This window comes from Amblyraja radiata, chromosome 1 (assembly GCF_010909765.2).
Source record: "Amblyraja radiata isolate CabotCenter1 chromosome 1, sAmbRad1.1.pri, whole genome shotgun sequence".
Taxonomy (NCBI): Eukaryota; Metazoa; Chordata; class Chondrichthyes; order Rajiformes; family Rajidae; genus Amblyraja; species Amblyraja radiata.
In genome coordinates this window covers 46799010-46813801 of record NC_045956.1, presented here as the reverse complement: position 1 = coordinate 46813801, position 14792 = coordinate 46799010, and the positions used below count along the sequence as shown (strand labels likewise).

The 14792-nt window shown below is 44.3% G+C and overlaps 1 protein-coding gene across 3 annotated transcripts in view; it reads right to left on the bottom strand.

The window, feature by feature from the left end:
- crmp1 (collapsin response mediator protein 1) overlaps positions 1–14792 on the bottom strand; it is a 65701-nt gene that overhangs the window by 11494 nt on the left and 39415 nt on the right. For all 3 annotated transcript variants that reach the window (XM_033021221.1, XM_033021229.1, XM_033021240.1), the window contains exons 7-9: positions 13225–13293; positions 6523–6643; positions 3581–3737 (exon numbers count right to left, since the gene is read on the bottom strand). In XM_033021221.1, coding sequence (XP_032877112.1) covers positions 3581–3737; positions 6523–6643; positions 13225–13293 — 347 coding nt within the window. The remainder of the gene's footprint in view (positions 1–3580; positions 3738–6522; positions 6644–13224; positions 13294–14792) is intronic.

The window sequence follows — 14792 nt, the reverse complement described above, 5'->3', positions numbered from 1 at the left end:
CCGCGGGACTGTTTGTGCCATTGCCCGGTGGGGAATCGCCTCAGCGCAGAGGGAGAAGAGGAGGGAAGAGACTGCAGCCCTAAGATTTTTGCCTCCACCACAGTGAGGAGGTGCTTGGAGGATACACTGGTGGATGTTAATTTGTGTTTAGTGTTGTTTATTATTGTATGATTGTATGTATGACTGCAGGCACAAAATTTCGTTCAGACCGTAAGGTCTGAATGACAATAAAGGAATTAAATTCAATTCAATTCAATTCATTGGTGGCAGCTACAAAAAACAACCTGCAGGAATACAAAGCTACTCGCAGCAACACTAGGACTATGTGTTAATCTGCATGTCAGTTTGTTTCATCGAATGATGACAATAAACACCATTAGTTTGGTAGATATAACTACTATCAAATGCTTTCTATTAGGTCCACCAGCTAAAAGATACAGAACAACAGAGCAAGATTCTACAAAAAGCTTTAAAATGACCCGGGTGCCATTTAATTAAAATTTCTCTTCAATAGGTATTAATACTTTAATCTCAATGTTAGCTACTCATGAACACTCTTTCAATGCAACACAGATCAAAAACCAGGACAAATGTTCCATGACCATTTATTTATATCAGGGGACCTGCATAATTACAGAGTGGTGGCTTTAATAACAAATTGAAACTATGTTTCATCTGCAATAATAAAACATATTATCACCTAAATGGGTTTACCTGCCATTAACTTCATCATCTAACAGCCAATGATATTAAATTTTTGCAATAATGTAAATCTAGCTCTTCAAAAGTTTACGAGACTGTAAATGTGCCAGATTTCCTGGTTCAGACTCTATATACAGACGGTATATAGAAACATAGACATAGAAACATAGAAAATAGGTGCAGGAGTAGGCCATTCGGCCCTTCGAGCCTGCACCGCCATTCAATATGATCATGGCTGATCATCCAACTCAGTATCCTGTAACTGCCTTCTCTCCATACCCCCTGATCCTTTTAGCCACAAGGGCCACATCTAACTCCCTCTTAAATATAGCCAATGAACTGGCCTCAACTACCTTCTGTGGCAGAGAATTCCAGAGATTCGCCACTCCCTGTGTGAAAAATGTTTTCCTCATCTCGGTCCTAAAAGATTTCCCCCTTATCCTTAAACTGTGACCCCTTGTTCTGGACTTTCCCAACATCGATAACAATCTTCCTGTATCTAGCCTGTCCAACCCCTTATAAATTTTGTAAGTTTCTATAAGATCCCCCCTCAATCTTCTAAATTCTAGCGAGTACAAACCGAGTCTATCCAGTCTTTCTTCATATGAAAGTCCTGACATCCCAAGAATCAGTCTGGTGAACCTTCTCTGTACTCCCTCTATGGCAAGAATGACTTTCCTCAGATTAGGAGACCAAAACTGTACGCAATACTCCAGGTGTGGTCTAACCAAGACCCTGTACAACTGCAGTAGAACCTCCCTGCTCCTATACTCAAATCCTTTTGCTATGAATGCTAACATACCATTTGCCTTCTTCACTGCCTGCTGCACCTGCATGCCTACTTTTAATGACTGGTGTACCATGACACCCAGGTCTCGTTGCACCTCCCCCTTCCCTAATCGGCCACCATTCAGATAATAGTCTACTTTCCTGTTTTAGCCACCAAAGTGGATAACCTCACATTTATCCACATTATACTGCATCTGCCATGCATTTGCCCACTCACCCAGCCTATCCAAGTCACCTTGCAGCCTCCTAGCATCCTCCACACAGCTAACACTGTCCCCCAGCTTCGTGTCATCCGCAAACTTGGAGATGTTGCATTCAATTCCCTCATCCAAATCATTAATATATATCGTAAATAGCTGGGGTCCCAGCACTGAGCCTTGCGGTACCCCACTAGTCACTGCCTGCCATTGTGAAAAGGACCCGTTTACTCCTACTCTTTGCTTCCTGTCTGCCAGCCAGTTCTCTTTCCACATCAATACTGAACCCCCAATACCGTGTGCTTTAAGTTTGTATACTAATCTCTTATGTGGGACCTTGTCAAAAGCCTTCTGAAAGTCCAGATATAACACATCCACTGGTTCTCCCTTATCCACTCTACTAGTTACATCCTCGAAAAATTCTATAAGATTCGTCAGACATGATTTACCTTTCATAAATCCATGCTGACTTTGTCCAATGATTTCACCACTTTCCAAATGTGCTGCTATCCCATCTTTAATAACGGATTCTAACAGTTTCCCCACTACCGACGTTAGACTAACTGGTCTGTAATTCCCTGTTTTCTCTCTCCCTCCCTTTTTAAAAAGTGGGGTTACGTTGGCTACCCTCCAATCCTCAGGAACTACTCCAGAATCTAAAGAGATTTGAAAAATTATCACTAATGCATCCACTATTTCTGGGGCTACTTCCTTAAGTTCTCTGGGATGCAGTCTATCTGGCCCTGGGGATTTATCGGCCTTTAATCCATTCAATTTACCTAACACCACTTCCCGGCTAACCTGGATTTCACTCAGTTCCTCCATCTCATTTAACCCCCGATCTCCTGCTATTTCCGGCAGATTATTTATGTCTTCCTTAGTGAAGACAGAACCAAAGTAGTTATTCAATTGGTCTGCCATGTCCTTGTTCCCCATGATCAATTCACCCGTTTCTGACTGCAAGGGACCTACATTTGTTTTAACTAATCTTTTTCTCTTCACATATCTATAAAAGCTTTTGCAGTCAGTTTTTATGTTCCCAGCCAATTTTCTTTCGTAATCTATTTTCCCTTTCCTAATTAAGCCCTTTGTCCTCCTCTGCTGGATTCTGAATTTCTCCCAGTCCTCTGGTAGGCTGCTTTTTCTGGCTACCTCTATATACAGGCCTCCTCCATGGCCAGAGTGAGCACCACCACAAATTGGAGGAACAACACCTCATGTTCCGCTTGGGCAGTCTGTACCCTAGTGGCATAAACATTGAATTCACCAATTTCCGGTAGCCCTTGCTGTCTCCTCCCCTTCTCAGCACTCCCTCAGCCCTTGGGCTCCTCCTTTCTTCTCCCCATCCCCCCTCCCCCCACCCTACATCAGTCTGAAGAAGGGTTTCGGACTGAAACGTTGCCCATTTCCTTCGCTCCATAGATGCTGCTGCACCTGCTGAGTTTCTCCAGTACTTTTGTCTACCTTTGATTTTCCAGCATCTGCAGTTCCTTCTTAAACACTTCTATATACAGACACCAAGTATGAATGTCAATGGGGATATAATAGCCAAATTGCCAGTTTAAGCTGAGACTAGAAGAACAGCACAAAATATTACCAAAAGGTTTGAGTGCACATGAACCACTTCCAAATCAATATTGCAATAGGGATAAAACCAAACAGCTCATTATGTAGCATCTTCTTGTATTATATCAGGGCTTATAATTGTAGTATATTATAATGTAGTAATTATACTTGTAGACTAAATTACTTACCTATAACAAACTAAATATGCATTTAAGTTCAGCGTTGTCACTGCACACAATAATTGTTTGATTTTTTTAATTTAAGAAATTGGTCTCTAACACTAAATGCTTGGATTTGCCAAGTGCAAACTGACATAACTCTCCTACCAGGCTAACAGTGAACTCAGGTGGTCAGGTGTTGAGGAGTCAGGACTCAGAGGAGGTGATGCCACAAAGGCCGCAGCCTTGGCCCAGTTTTTGCTCCAATAATGTGTTCCGTCTGTCCCAAGGCTTGCAGTGATTGGCTCTCCAAAAACGACAGCTCCTGTTAATAAAGGAACATATAGAATCTGGCATTGGAGTCCTCCAAGTCTATTTCCTGTTAAACACCACTCAAAAGTTTTACTCTTAAAAAAAAAAACCACATAACCTCAAAATAACTAAAAAGAGCAATTATTATTTGTTTCTGTTTAAATATACAACAGTACAATGTTTTTTAAAAATAAAAAGGCAGATCTGTTTTCAGGTGTTCCCTGGAACTCACAAATGATGGTAATTTATTTTTAATGAACTAATCTCACCATTGAGACAAAAAGAAAACACAAGAAAGTACATGATAAGAAATGCCCATTCAGTTCATCATCCCTCCATCTTTACAAACTATTTATTCTATTGTAAGCTCTAACTTGGTTGGCTTGTGGGCAGCACAGTGGCGCAGCAATAGAGTTTCTGCCTTAGTGTCTGAGACTCAGGTTCAATCCTGACTACCGGTGCTATTTGTACAGAGTTCTCCCTGTGGGTTTTCTCTTTTCTTTTAAAATCTTTTTATTGTTTTTTTTCCTCCAAAAAAGCAAAAATAAAACATAAAAAACAAAGCAAAAAGAATAATGGCAAACTTAGTGTCTGAGACTCATGATATTGATACATAGGGATCAGGATTACATTAATAACAGGTATAACAGGCATGGGTTTTCTCCGGGTACTTTAGTTTCCTCCCACATCCCAAAGACGTGCGGGGGTCGTTTAAATAGCTTCTTTAAATTGTCCCTATGCTGTACGAGTGATTACTGGTCGGTGTGGACTAATTGGGCCGAAGAGCCTGTTTCCACGCTGTATCTCTGAACAAATTTTAAAAATAAATCACGAGGATGGGGCTCATCCTATCTCAATATTTAAGTACAAAATAAAGGCTCTCTCTTTAAAAAATCAACAGAGTGACACACCTATTATGTTTAGTAGGAGCTATTGATTAAAGGGCCTGTCCCACCAGCATGCGACTGCATGCGGCGAGCGCGACCTAACATGGTCGCTTGAGCCGTACGGCCTCGCGGGGCCGGTCCCACTTCGATCGCCGGAGCCGTATGGAGTTGCGCGGGCATCCGAAAAACTGACAATGTCCAAAAATTCCGCGCGGCAACGGCCTGTCGGCCCGCAGCCGCATTGAGGCCATACGCAGCGCCTCGACGCCGTACGCCTAGCTCGTGGCATTGTGCGATGACGTCACCGCCCGGCGTGCCATTGCGTGATGACGTAACCGCCCGACGCCGTGCGACGCCCAAATTCAGTCGGCCCACCTCCTGCCCAGCTGATTGGTGAGTATGATGTCGGGACCGGCCCCGCACAACTCCAGACGGCTCCGCGGTTGGAAGTGGGACGGGCCCCGCGAGGCCGTATGCCTCCAGCCACCACGTTTGGTCGCGCTAGACGCATGCAATCGCATGCTGGTGGGACAGGCCCTTAAGGCTCTCTCTATTTCTCAGGTGGTTGTAAAAGATCACATGGCATTGAAGGATTTTTCATTGCTATCCTGGCTAATATTTGTCCTGCAATCCAACATTTCTCTAACATATTCATTTGCTGTTGATAAAAGTTTATTGGGCACATATTGGCTGTTGTCTTTTCTATATTGCAACACTCATGAGTAGTTCAGAAGTGCGACAGTTACTGCAAAATACATGCATATGTTCGGGAAGAAAAACAAATGCACATCTATTTTTCAGCCACAAAGTCCGTCAACTTTAAGGGGGAGGGGCCTGTGTGAGATCCTACCTAAACCAAAATAATATCATTTTAAAGATTTTTCTAAATTTGAAGTTACAAATTTCAGAGGGAAACGTGATATGGCAGTTCAAATGGACAGATTACTAACTTGCATATACTGTAAGTAATCAAACAGACGGTAGGAGACTGTTCGAGTTGGGGAGTCAATTATCATACAAAACAAAAACATTTTGACTTGAAGCAGCCTAACAGCATAAAAGGCCTGGAAAAACAGTACTCATAAATAATATGTGTATAGGAGTTTGAGGTAAATGACGGCATTGAAGAGACCTTTGGATACGGAAATGGATATGCAGGGAATGGAGTGATATATCACATGTAGGCAGATAAGAGTTGGTCTTGGCATCATGTTCGGCTTAGACAGTTGTGGGCCAAATGGCCCGTGTTCATGCTGTACTGTTCTATGTTCCATGGTATATATTCTACGTAAATGGAAGGCTGGCTTTTTAACTCAAGGAAACTGGAGTACAAAGAGATTATGTTTCAGCTGTATTAGAGAGATGCCCGTCTACAACCAAAGTACCTCCTACTTTGACAGCATACCTCAACGAGGATGCAGTGCTATTTCATCTAGTTGATGCCAGACATAAAGTTAAATGATGACAATGTGCTGCTTCATTTTCGCTATTATTCCCTTGGCTACATTTCTTCTAACATTGCGAGATAGACAATGTGGTGTATATGCAGAAAAACAGGCCCCATTTCAACCCTGGACTGACTCCGTGGGTCACGTAGCATCTCGGAAGAAAAGGAATATGACGTTTTGGGTTGAGACTCTTCTTCAGATGACCTGAAATGTCACCTATTCCTTTTCTCCAAAAATGCCGCCTGACCTGCATTTGGTGTCTACGGTGTAAACCAGTAGTTCCTTCCGACCCATTTCAACCCAGTCTGCCCTCTGCAATAAAACTGGAAACTGTGTTTAAATAGGTACAAAGTCACTATTGTTAGATTGATATATGGTGGGGGGGTTTAAACAGATATCCATGATTTGAATCTTATACTGGAACACAATAGCTAACATATTGCAGGGAAGATGAACTTTTTACCTTTCTTTCTGGCCTGGGCAATCACATCCGCTGCACTCTTACTCATCACCTTGGTGATGTACAAGGGACAGTTGATCCGATTGGAGATAGTGATAGCACGGTAAACAGCCTCAGCCTCCAGCTTTGAAAAGAGAATCCACAGTGCCAATTATAAAGCAAATTCACAGAATATCAATTTAACCATCACTCTACCTATAAAAGTCTCATCTTGTATGTGTGTGTATATGTGTTTTTGTATTTTCGCCAAAACGCTATACATTTTTATATATTCTGACTCACTTTTTTCCCCTCTACACAATGATCAGGTTCACTTAAGATTTGATGCTATATTTCACAACTTATTGGTGAATAAAGTTGAAAAAAGACAAAACTGCCTTTTAAACCGACTTTCACACTCAACCAGCTTCGACTGAGGACGTCACAATGAGGTGGGCGAGCACGGTGGCTCGGCTCAGAGCCCATTTCACACACAGAATATTCCACGAGCTTCGAGTGACGTCAGCGAGAGGGCCACATTTAAATTAACATTCCGATTTTTCCAACACGGGCTTCTACCCACGAAGCACCGGCTGGGGTTTTACACGGCCATCAAGGAGGCATGGAGACCACGGAAGTGAAGGAGACATCGAGAACGCAGGAGTGACACCTCGCGATGATGGGGCCGTGGCGGTTGTGGGGCCTCACGGCGGCGGTGAAGCCTCGCGGAGATGGAACAGCAGCGGCAGGGGAAAGGAGAGGGAAAGACAGGTGAAGGAGGGATTGGGGAGGGGCTGGGGAGAGGGGAAAGATCCTGGGGAGGTGAGATGGGAGATTGAGTGAGAGGAGGGGGTAGGGAGGGTAGTTGCCACGTCTACACTCCCTCTCTCGACCCCTACCTCTCTACCCTCCCTCCCCTCTCTACCCCCTCCCTCTCTACCCCCCTCCCCCCTCTACCTCTCTACCCCCCTCCCCCCTCCCTCTCTACCCCCTCCTCCTCACTCTCTACACTTCAGATAAAGAAGCACCATTCAATACATTAACTATTTATCTAATGCATCTAGACTTTCTCATCTAGCCAGTTTGAAATGTGTTGTCTGGTAAAGTTATAAATGGCTTTTTTTTTTAAATCAATTTGCCCTTCTTGCTCGACAAGTTCTAAATAATAACTTAAAAAATGACATCAGCTACTTCATTCATCTAAAATGTAAATATGATCATCAAGATATGACGATAGATCTCCACAACAGGCCAGACATCCTGGAGCTGAAACAATACCCAGACGCTGCACTTTCTAGGTACAGAGCAACTGCCTGAGACTGCCCATTTCAGACTTAAAAATTAAACACAGTATCAGGTTATAGCCAACCTACACAAAGAAACCTGGTGTCAAATTCCAGCTTAAATATGTATTCTCTAATATTTATTAATGTGCCCTGTAAGAGGAAACTGCAGCAACTGGTATTGCTTCACCACAGGGATGTTTAGGCTGCAGTCTTTTAGTTATCAAGCTAATGTAATTCTAGCACAGCCGCAGTTATTATGTTAAAACTGAGGAAGCCCGGTATTTTGGCCGTGAAGAGCCAGCAGTGTAACTGTGCTGCACAGTTAAGGAGTGCTCTTCATCCAGTGCAAAAGTATAGCTGGAGCCATGGCAAATTTGCAACAGTCAGTGTCAACTTTACTAAAGTGAATGGATGACATAGATAGTAGAGTTGCTGCCTGACAGCTCCAGTGATCCAAGTTCAATCCTGAATTTGGATGCTGTCTGTGTGGAGTTTGCATATTCTCTCTGTGACCGAGAGAGATTCCTCCGGTTTCTTCTCATAACTCATAGACACAAGGGTCGGGAGCTTGCTAAGTTGCTCTAAATTGCCCCTCGTGTTAGAGGAGGAGTAGTAACTGGAGGGAATTGATGAAATATGGGAAGAAAAATGCGATTAGTGTAAATGGGTGCATGATAGTCAACGTGGATTCGATGGGTCAAAGAGCATGTTTCACATTATGTGTCTCCATGAAAGTGATGTCAAATTAAATATTTCCATAATGGACTATTGTCCACTGACGACATGGAAAACGAATGGGACATATAGAAAACATGGGAGTAGGCATGGTTGTGATTTCTCACATCTTTATCTGACATGGAAGGTGGCTGCTCAGCCCGTTGAGTCAATGCCAGATCTCAGAACTATCCCATCCCCTATCTATCTCCCCCCCCCCCCTCCCATCCAAAATCAATTCCCCCAAGGCGTTTTCCTCTCTCACACATGCCGATCAACACCCATTTGTTAATTCTACCAGATATAACACAAGAGGTAATTTACAATGGCCAATTTATGTAACAACAAATGAAACTGAGGGGTGTGGAAGAATGGGTATTGGATTATTGGAATTGAACCTGGGTCACTGGAGTTGTGAGGATGTTGCACGACCTGCAGCAACTCGCTGATCAACCTTCTGAATTCTCAGGTTTGTGTGGCTCTGTCTTAGAGAAAGATCAGTCCAGGGTCCTTTTGCTCCCAGATATCGAGGGGCCGAGTCCAGTGGAGAAACATCTCAAACACAAGGGTGTACTACCCCAGAGGGACACATAAGTGGCAATGGTGCTTTGTACTAAAAACAAAGTGGTCACACTATGTACAGGGACAACAACACTGAATGTGCAGACTGATCAACATTAACAATGTAAAGAGCTTTGCACTCTGTCCTTCTTTTGTATAATTTTTTATTGCGAATAAAACTTTTGAAATTTAATAACTTACTAGACTAAGTGGGACCCGTTGGGTCCCAGCATCACACAGGAAGGCTGGTCATCCAACGCAATATTCCACCTCTCCACCAATTCTAATATTGGTGGCCAGTTGGGGGGGGGGGGGCTTTCTGGAGCGCTAGTATGGGTGTTGTGGGCTGAAGGGACTGGTATCCAGAGGGCTAGTATGCAAATTGTGCGCCAAATGGATTCTTGGGCTGGCGTCTCAGTCAATCAAGCCTGTTGTGCTGGCAACTCACTCACGGCTGGTGGGCTGGTAGTTGACTCACGGCTAATCCTTGAAATTCTATTTCAAGCAGGGTATAAGGCCACCAAATTCAAGTGCAGTTTCTTACCACTTCTAGCAGGGTGCAAGGCCACCAAATTCAAGTGCAGTTTCATACCATTTGAAGTAGGGTGCAAAGCCACTAAAGACAGCGAGTCGTGACCTCTCCCTCCTCCATCTTGCAGAGACTTAGCCACACCCACATTTCCGGGTTTTATAACCCCCCCCCCCCCCCCCCCCCCCCCACCCACCGGAAAAGGTGTGGCTTTCATGGAGTGATTGACAGGAGAGAGATTCTCAACATTTAAAAAAAAACTAATAACACTTTTATTTTTCATTGATGGGAAGAATTCTCTGCATCTGCTCAGCGGAGGGAGACTGAGTAAGATGGCCAAAAATCACAGCCGTAAGTGGTAGCGTTTTATCTAAAATCAATATAAAGTGCAAACAGGAAGTAAGTGCATTTACAGTAGTGCCTTTTAACTTCAAGCCAAATCACCCAAGCCACCATTTGCAGTAAGTAGTGCCTTTCAACTTCAGGCCAAAGCACCCAAGCCACCATTTGCAGTTAGTGGCTTTCAACTTCAAACCACACCCAAGCACCATTAGCAGTAAGAGGTGCCTTTCAACTTCAAGTCAAAGCAACCAAGCCACCATTAGCAGTAAATAGTGCCTTTCAACTTCAAGCCAATGCACCCAAGCCACCATTTGCAGTAAGTAGTGCCTTTCAACTTCAAGCCAATGCACCCAAGCCACCATTTGCAGTAAGTAGTGGCTTTCAACTTCAAACCACACCCAAGCCACCATTAGCAGTAAGAGGTGCCTTTCAACTTCAAGTCAAAGCAACCAAGCCACCATTAGCAGTAAATAGTGCCTTTCAACTTCATGCCACCATTTGCAATGCCTTTCAACTTAATGCCAAAGCACCCAAGCTACAATTTGCAGTAAGTAGTGCCTTTCAACTTAAAGCCAAAGCACCCAAGCCACAATTTGCAGTAAGTAGTGCCTTTCAACTTCAAGCCAAAGCTCCCACACCCCCATTTGCAGTAAGTAATGCATTTTAACTTCAAGCCATTGCACCCAAGCCACCATCTGCAGTAAGTAGTGCCTTTCAACTTCAAGCCACCATTTGCAGTAAGTAGTGCCTTTCAACTTCAAGCCAAAGCACCCAAGCCACACCCAAGCCACCATTTGCAGTAAGTAGTGCCTTTCAACTTCAAGCCACACCCAAGCCACCATTGGCAGTAAGTAGTGCCTTTCAACTTCAAGCCAAAGCAACCAAGCCACCTTTCGCAGTAATAGTGCCTTTCAACTTCATGCCACCATTTGCAGCAAGTGGTGTCTTTCAACTTCAAGCCATTGCAACCAAGCCACACCCAAGCCATCATTTGCAGCAAGTAGTGCCTTTCAAGTTCAAAGCTCCCAAGCCACCATTTGCAGTAAGTGGTGTCTTTCAACTTCAAGCCACACCCAAGCCATCATTTGCAGTAAGTAGTGCCTTTCAACTTCAAGCCAAAGCAACCAAGCCACCATTTGCAGTAATAGTGCCTTTCAACTTCAAGTCAAAGCTCCCAAGCCACCATTTGCAGTAAGTAGTGCCTTTCAACTTCAAGCCAAAGCTCCCAAGCCTCCATTTGCAGTAAGTAGTGCCTTTCAACTTCAAGTCAAAGCTCCCACGCCACCATTTGCAGTAAGTAGTGCCTTTCAACCTCATGCCACCATTTGCAGTAAGTAGTGCCTTTCAACTTCAAGCCATACCCAAGCCATCATTTGCAGTTAGTGCCTTTCAACTTCAAAGCTCCCAAGCCACCATTTGCAGTAAGTGGTGTATTTCAACTTCAAGCCACACCCAAGCCATCATTTGCAGTAAGTGGTGTCTTTCAACTTCAAGCCACACCCAAGCCACCATTAGCAGTAAGTGCCTTTCAACTTCAAGCCAATGCACCCAAGCCACCATTTGCAGTAAGAAGTGCCTTTTCTACTTCAAGCCAAAGCAACCAAGCCACCATTTGCAGTCAGTAGTGCCTTTCAACTTCAAGCCAAAGCAACCAAGCTACCATTTGCAGTAAGTAGTGCCTTTCAACTTCAAGCCAAAGCAACCAAGCCATCATTTGCAGTAAGTAGTGGCTTTCAACTTCAAACCAAAGCTCCCAAGCCACCACTTGCAGTAAGTAGTGCCTTTCAACTTCATGCCACCATTTGCAATGCCTTTCAACTTAATGCCAAAGCACCCAAGCTACAATTTGCAGTAAGTAGTGCTTTTCAACAAAGCCAAAGCACCCAAGCCACCATTTGCAGTAAGTAGTGCCTTTCAACTTCATGCCACCATTTGCAGTAAGTGGTGTCTTTCAACTTCAAGCCATTGCACCCAAGCCACACCCGCCATCATTTGCAGTAAGTAGTGCCTTTCAACTTCAAGCCACACCCAAGCCATCATTTGCAGTAAGTAGTGCCTTTCAACTTCAAAGCTCCCAAGCCACCATTTGCAGTAATAGTGCCTTTCAACTTCAAACCAAAGCTCCCAAGCCACCATTTGCAGTAAGTAGTGCCTTTCAACTTCATGCCAAAGCACCCAAGCCACCATTTGCAGTAAGTAGTGCCTTTCAACGTCATGCCACCATTTGTAGTAAGTAATGCCTTTCAACTTCAAGCCATTGCACCCAAGCCACCATTTGCAGTAAGTACTGCCTTTCAACCGCAAGCCAAAGCACCCAAGCCACCATTTGCAGTAAGTGGTGTCTTTCAGCTTCAAGCCACACCCAAGCCACCATTGCGGGCTTTCTGGAGCGCTAGTATGAACCATTTTAGAACCAATAGACTTTTTTTTTGCAAGCTTTAGAACCAATAGACATTTTTTGCAAGCTTTAGAACCAATAGACATATTTTTGCCAGCTTTAGAACCTATAGACATAATTTTGCAAGCTTTAGAACCAATAGACATATTTTTGCAAGCTTTAGAACCAATAGACATATTTTTGCAAGCTTAGAACCAGTAGAGACATATTTTTGCAAGCTTTAGAACAAATATACATATTTTTACAAGCTTAGAACCAATAGAGACATTTGTTTTGCAAGCTTTAGAACCAATAGAGACACTTTTTGCAAGCTTTAGAACCAATAGAGACACTTTTTGCAAGCTTTAGAACCAATAGAGACATTTTTTGCAAGCTTTAGCACCAATGGACATTTTTTTGCAAGCTTTAGAACCAATAGACACTTTTTTTGCAAGCTTTAGAACCAATAGACACATTCTGCAAGCATTTTAGAACCACTAAGGGCACTTACATTTGAGTAGATATGTGTTCAGTGTTATTCACAGCTCAAAGAGACGTGACCCTCTGCCTTCCTCCATCTTGAAGAGAATGCGTGGCACACCACTTCCTGGTTTTATAGTCCCTCCTCCCTGCCGCCAGTGGGGGCAGCAGAGAGAATGGGGAAATTTATAAAAACATTAATATCTCTGTCATTTTTAATCGACGGGAAAAATCTTCGGCACACATGCGGTGGAGGGGGGCTCTGAGCAAGGTGGCCAAAAATGATGGCCATAGGTTGCGGCGTTCTCTCGAAAATCGCAGCACAGATGGCCAAAACCGGTCAAGAACAGACTTTTAGTAATATATAAGATTTGGCCTTGTGTCTTTGTGTGGGTGTGTGCACATGTGTAGAGGGGCAAAGGAAATGAAGACTTTACCTCTTCTGGCCTGCTCAACACATGGCCTTCGGGTCCTGTTATTCCCAGCGCCAAGATCCGCTTTTGCTCCTAAAAAATAACATTCATTGCATTGATTAGATTTTTTTAAGTCAACTTTCTGAAGAGACTATGCTGCTGACCCCCAAAATATTTATTTCACATTTAACTGTCCCAAAGTGTTGGTGTGTTACATTTTAATCAACAGAGAGGCACAAATGAGCTATTACTTTAATACGAAGGATTTAAAAAAAGCATGTTTAGTTGGAATGCACTTGTTGCTCGTTAATGCACTTTTAATATGTGCACTAACAGTATACAAAAGCGGCAGCTACTCGGAATTGCCACCGTGGAGCTTCTATTTGAATCCTATCTTTTGAACACAACATAGACATCTATCTCCAAAGACACAAGGCACCTTGAGACAGAAAGGACATAATTGGCCTTGTGATTCCCTGTTAACGTTACTCATCCACAATTTAACTTGTTGTCAAGAAGCCTTTAGACTTTAGAGATACAGCATGAAAACAAGTTCTTCGGCCCACTGAGTCCACGCCGACCAGCGATCACCCTGTACACCAGCACCATCCTACATACACGAGACAATTTACAACTATTACCTAAGCCAATTAACCTAAAAACCTGTACATCTTTGGAGTGTGGGCGGAAACCAGAGCATCTGGGGAAAACCCACACGGTCAAAGGGAGAACGTAGAAACCATACAGACAGCACCCGTAGTCAGGATCGAACCCGGGTCTCTGGCACTATAATGCAGCAACTCTATATTGCCCACAGTTGGCTTCTGTGTCTACCTTTGGGATCAGGACGGAAACCACTGTCAAAACATGGGGGGGGAGGGGGGGGGACACAATTTCATGGTGGCCGCACGCGCACTCACTCACATGCGACGCTTCAGTGGCTTCGGCCACGGGCCCTGTGGATGGTAACATCGGGAGCAGACCTGGTTGGTGACTGACTCTGAGCTCCAGCAACGTCCACCCCGAATCATGGGGCTTGAATGGGCTAGTTCGTGGGGCTTTTCATCGCCTGACTCAGCTTAAAACCAGCCGCGGGATCTTCCATCCGCCGGCGAGGGCTTCAACATCGGGAGCCTCGATCGCCTCGATGCAGCAATTTGACCGCGTGGAAGATCCCGCGGCCGATTTTAAGCCATACCGGGCGACGAAAGGCCCCATGAACTGGCCAATTAATGCTCCACTCTATGATCTTTGATCCACCAGGACATCTCCCTCCTCCAATCACCGCGCTCTATCCTCTGTCCCACCCCCCTACTTCCACCTCTGACCGACACCTCCCTCTTCCAATCATCGCGCTGAATCATCATGCCCCACACCCCCCCCCCCCTTATTGCCTGCTGACCAACGTCTCTCTCATCCAATCGGCGCCCTCGATCATCAGTCCCACTTCCACTGTCTTGCAGAAAGTGGTAATCTCAAAATCCGAATTACAAAACATGGGGGGGGGGGGGGAGGGGGGATTGGCACCCACCTCTGAAAACATGGAGGGGACGTGACCACTCCGTCCCCCTCCGCCCCCCCCCCCGGGATTT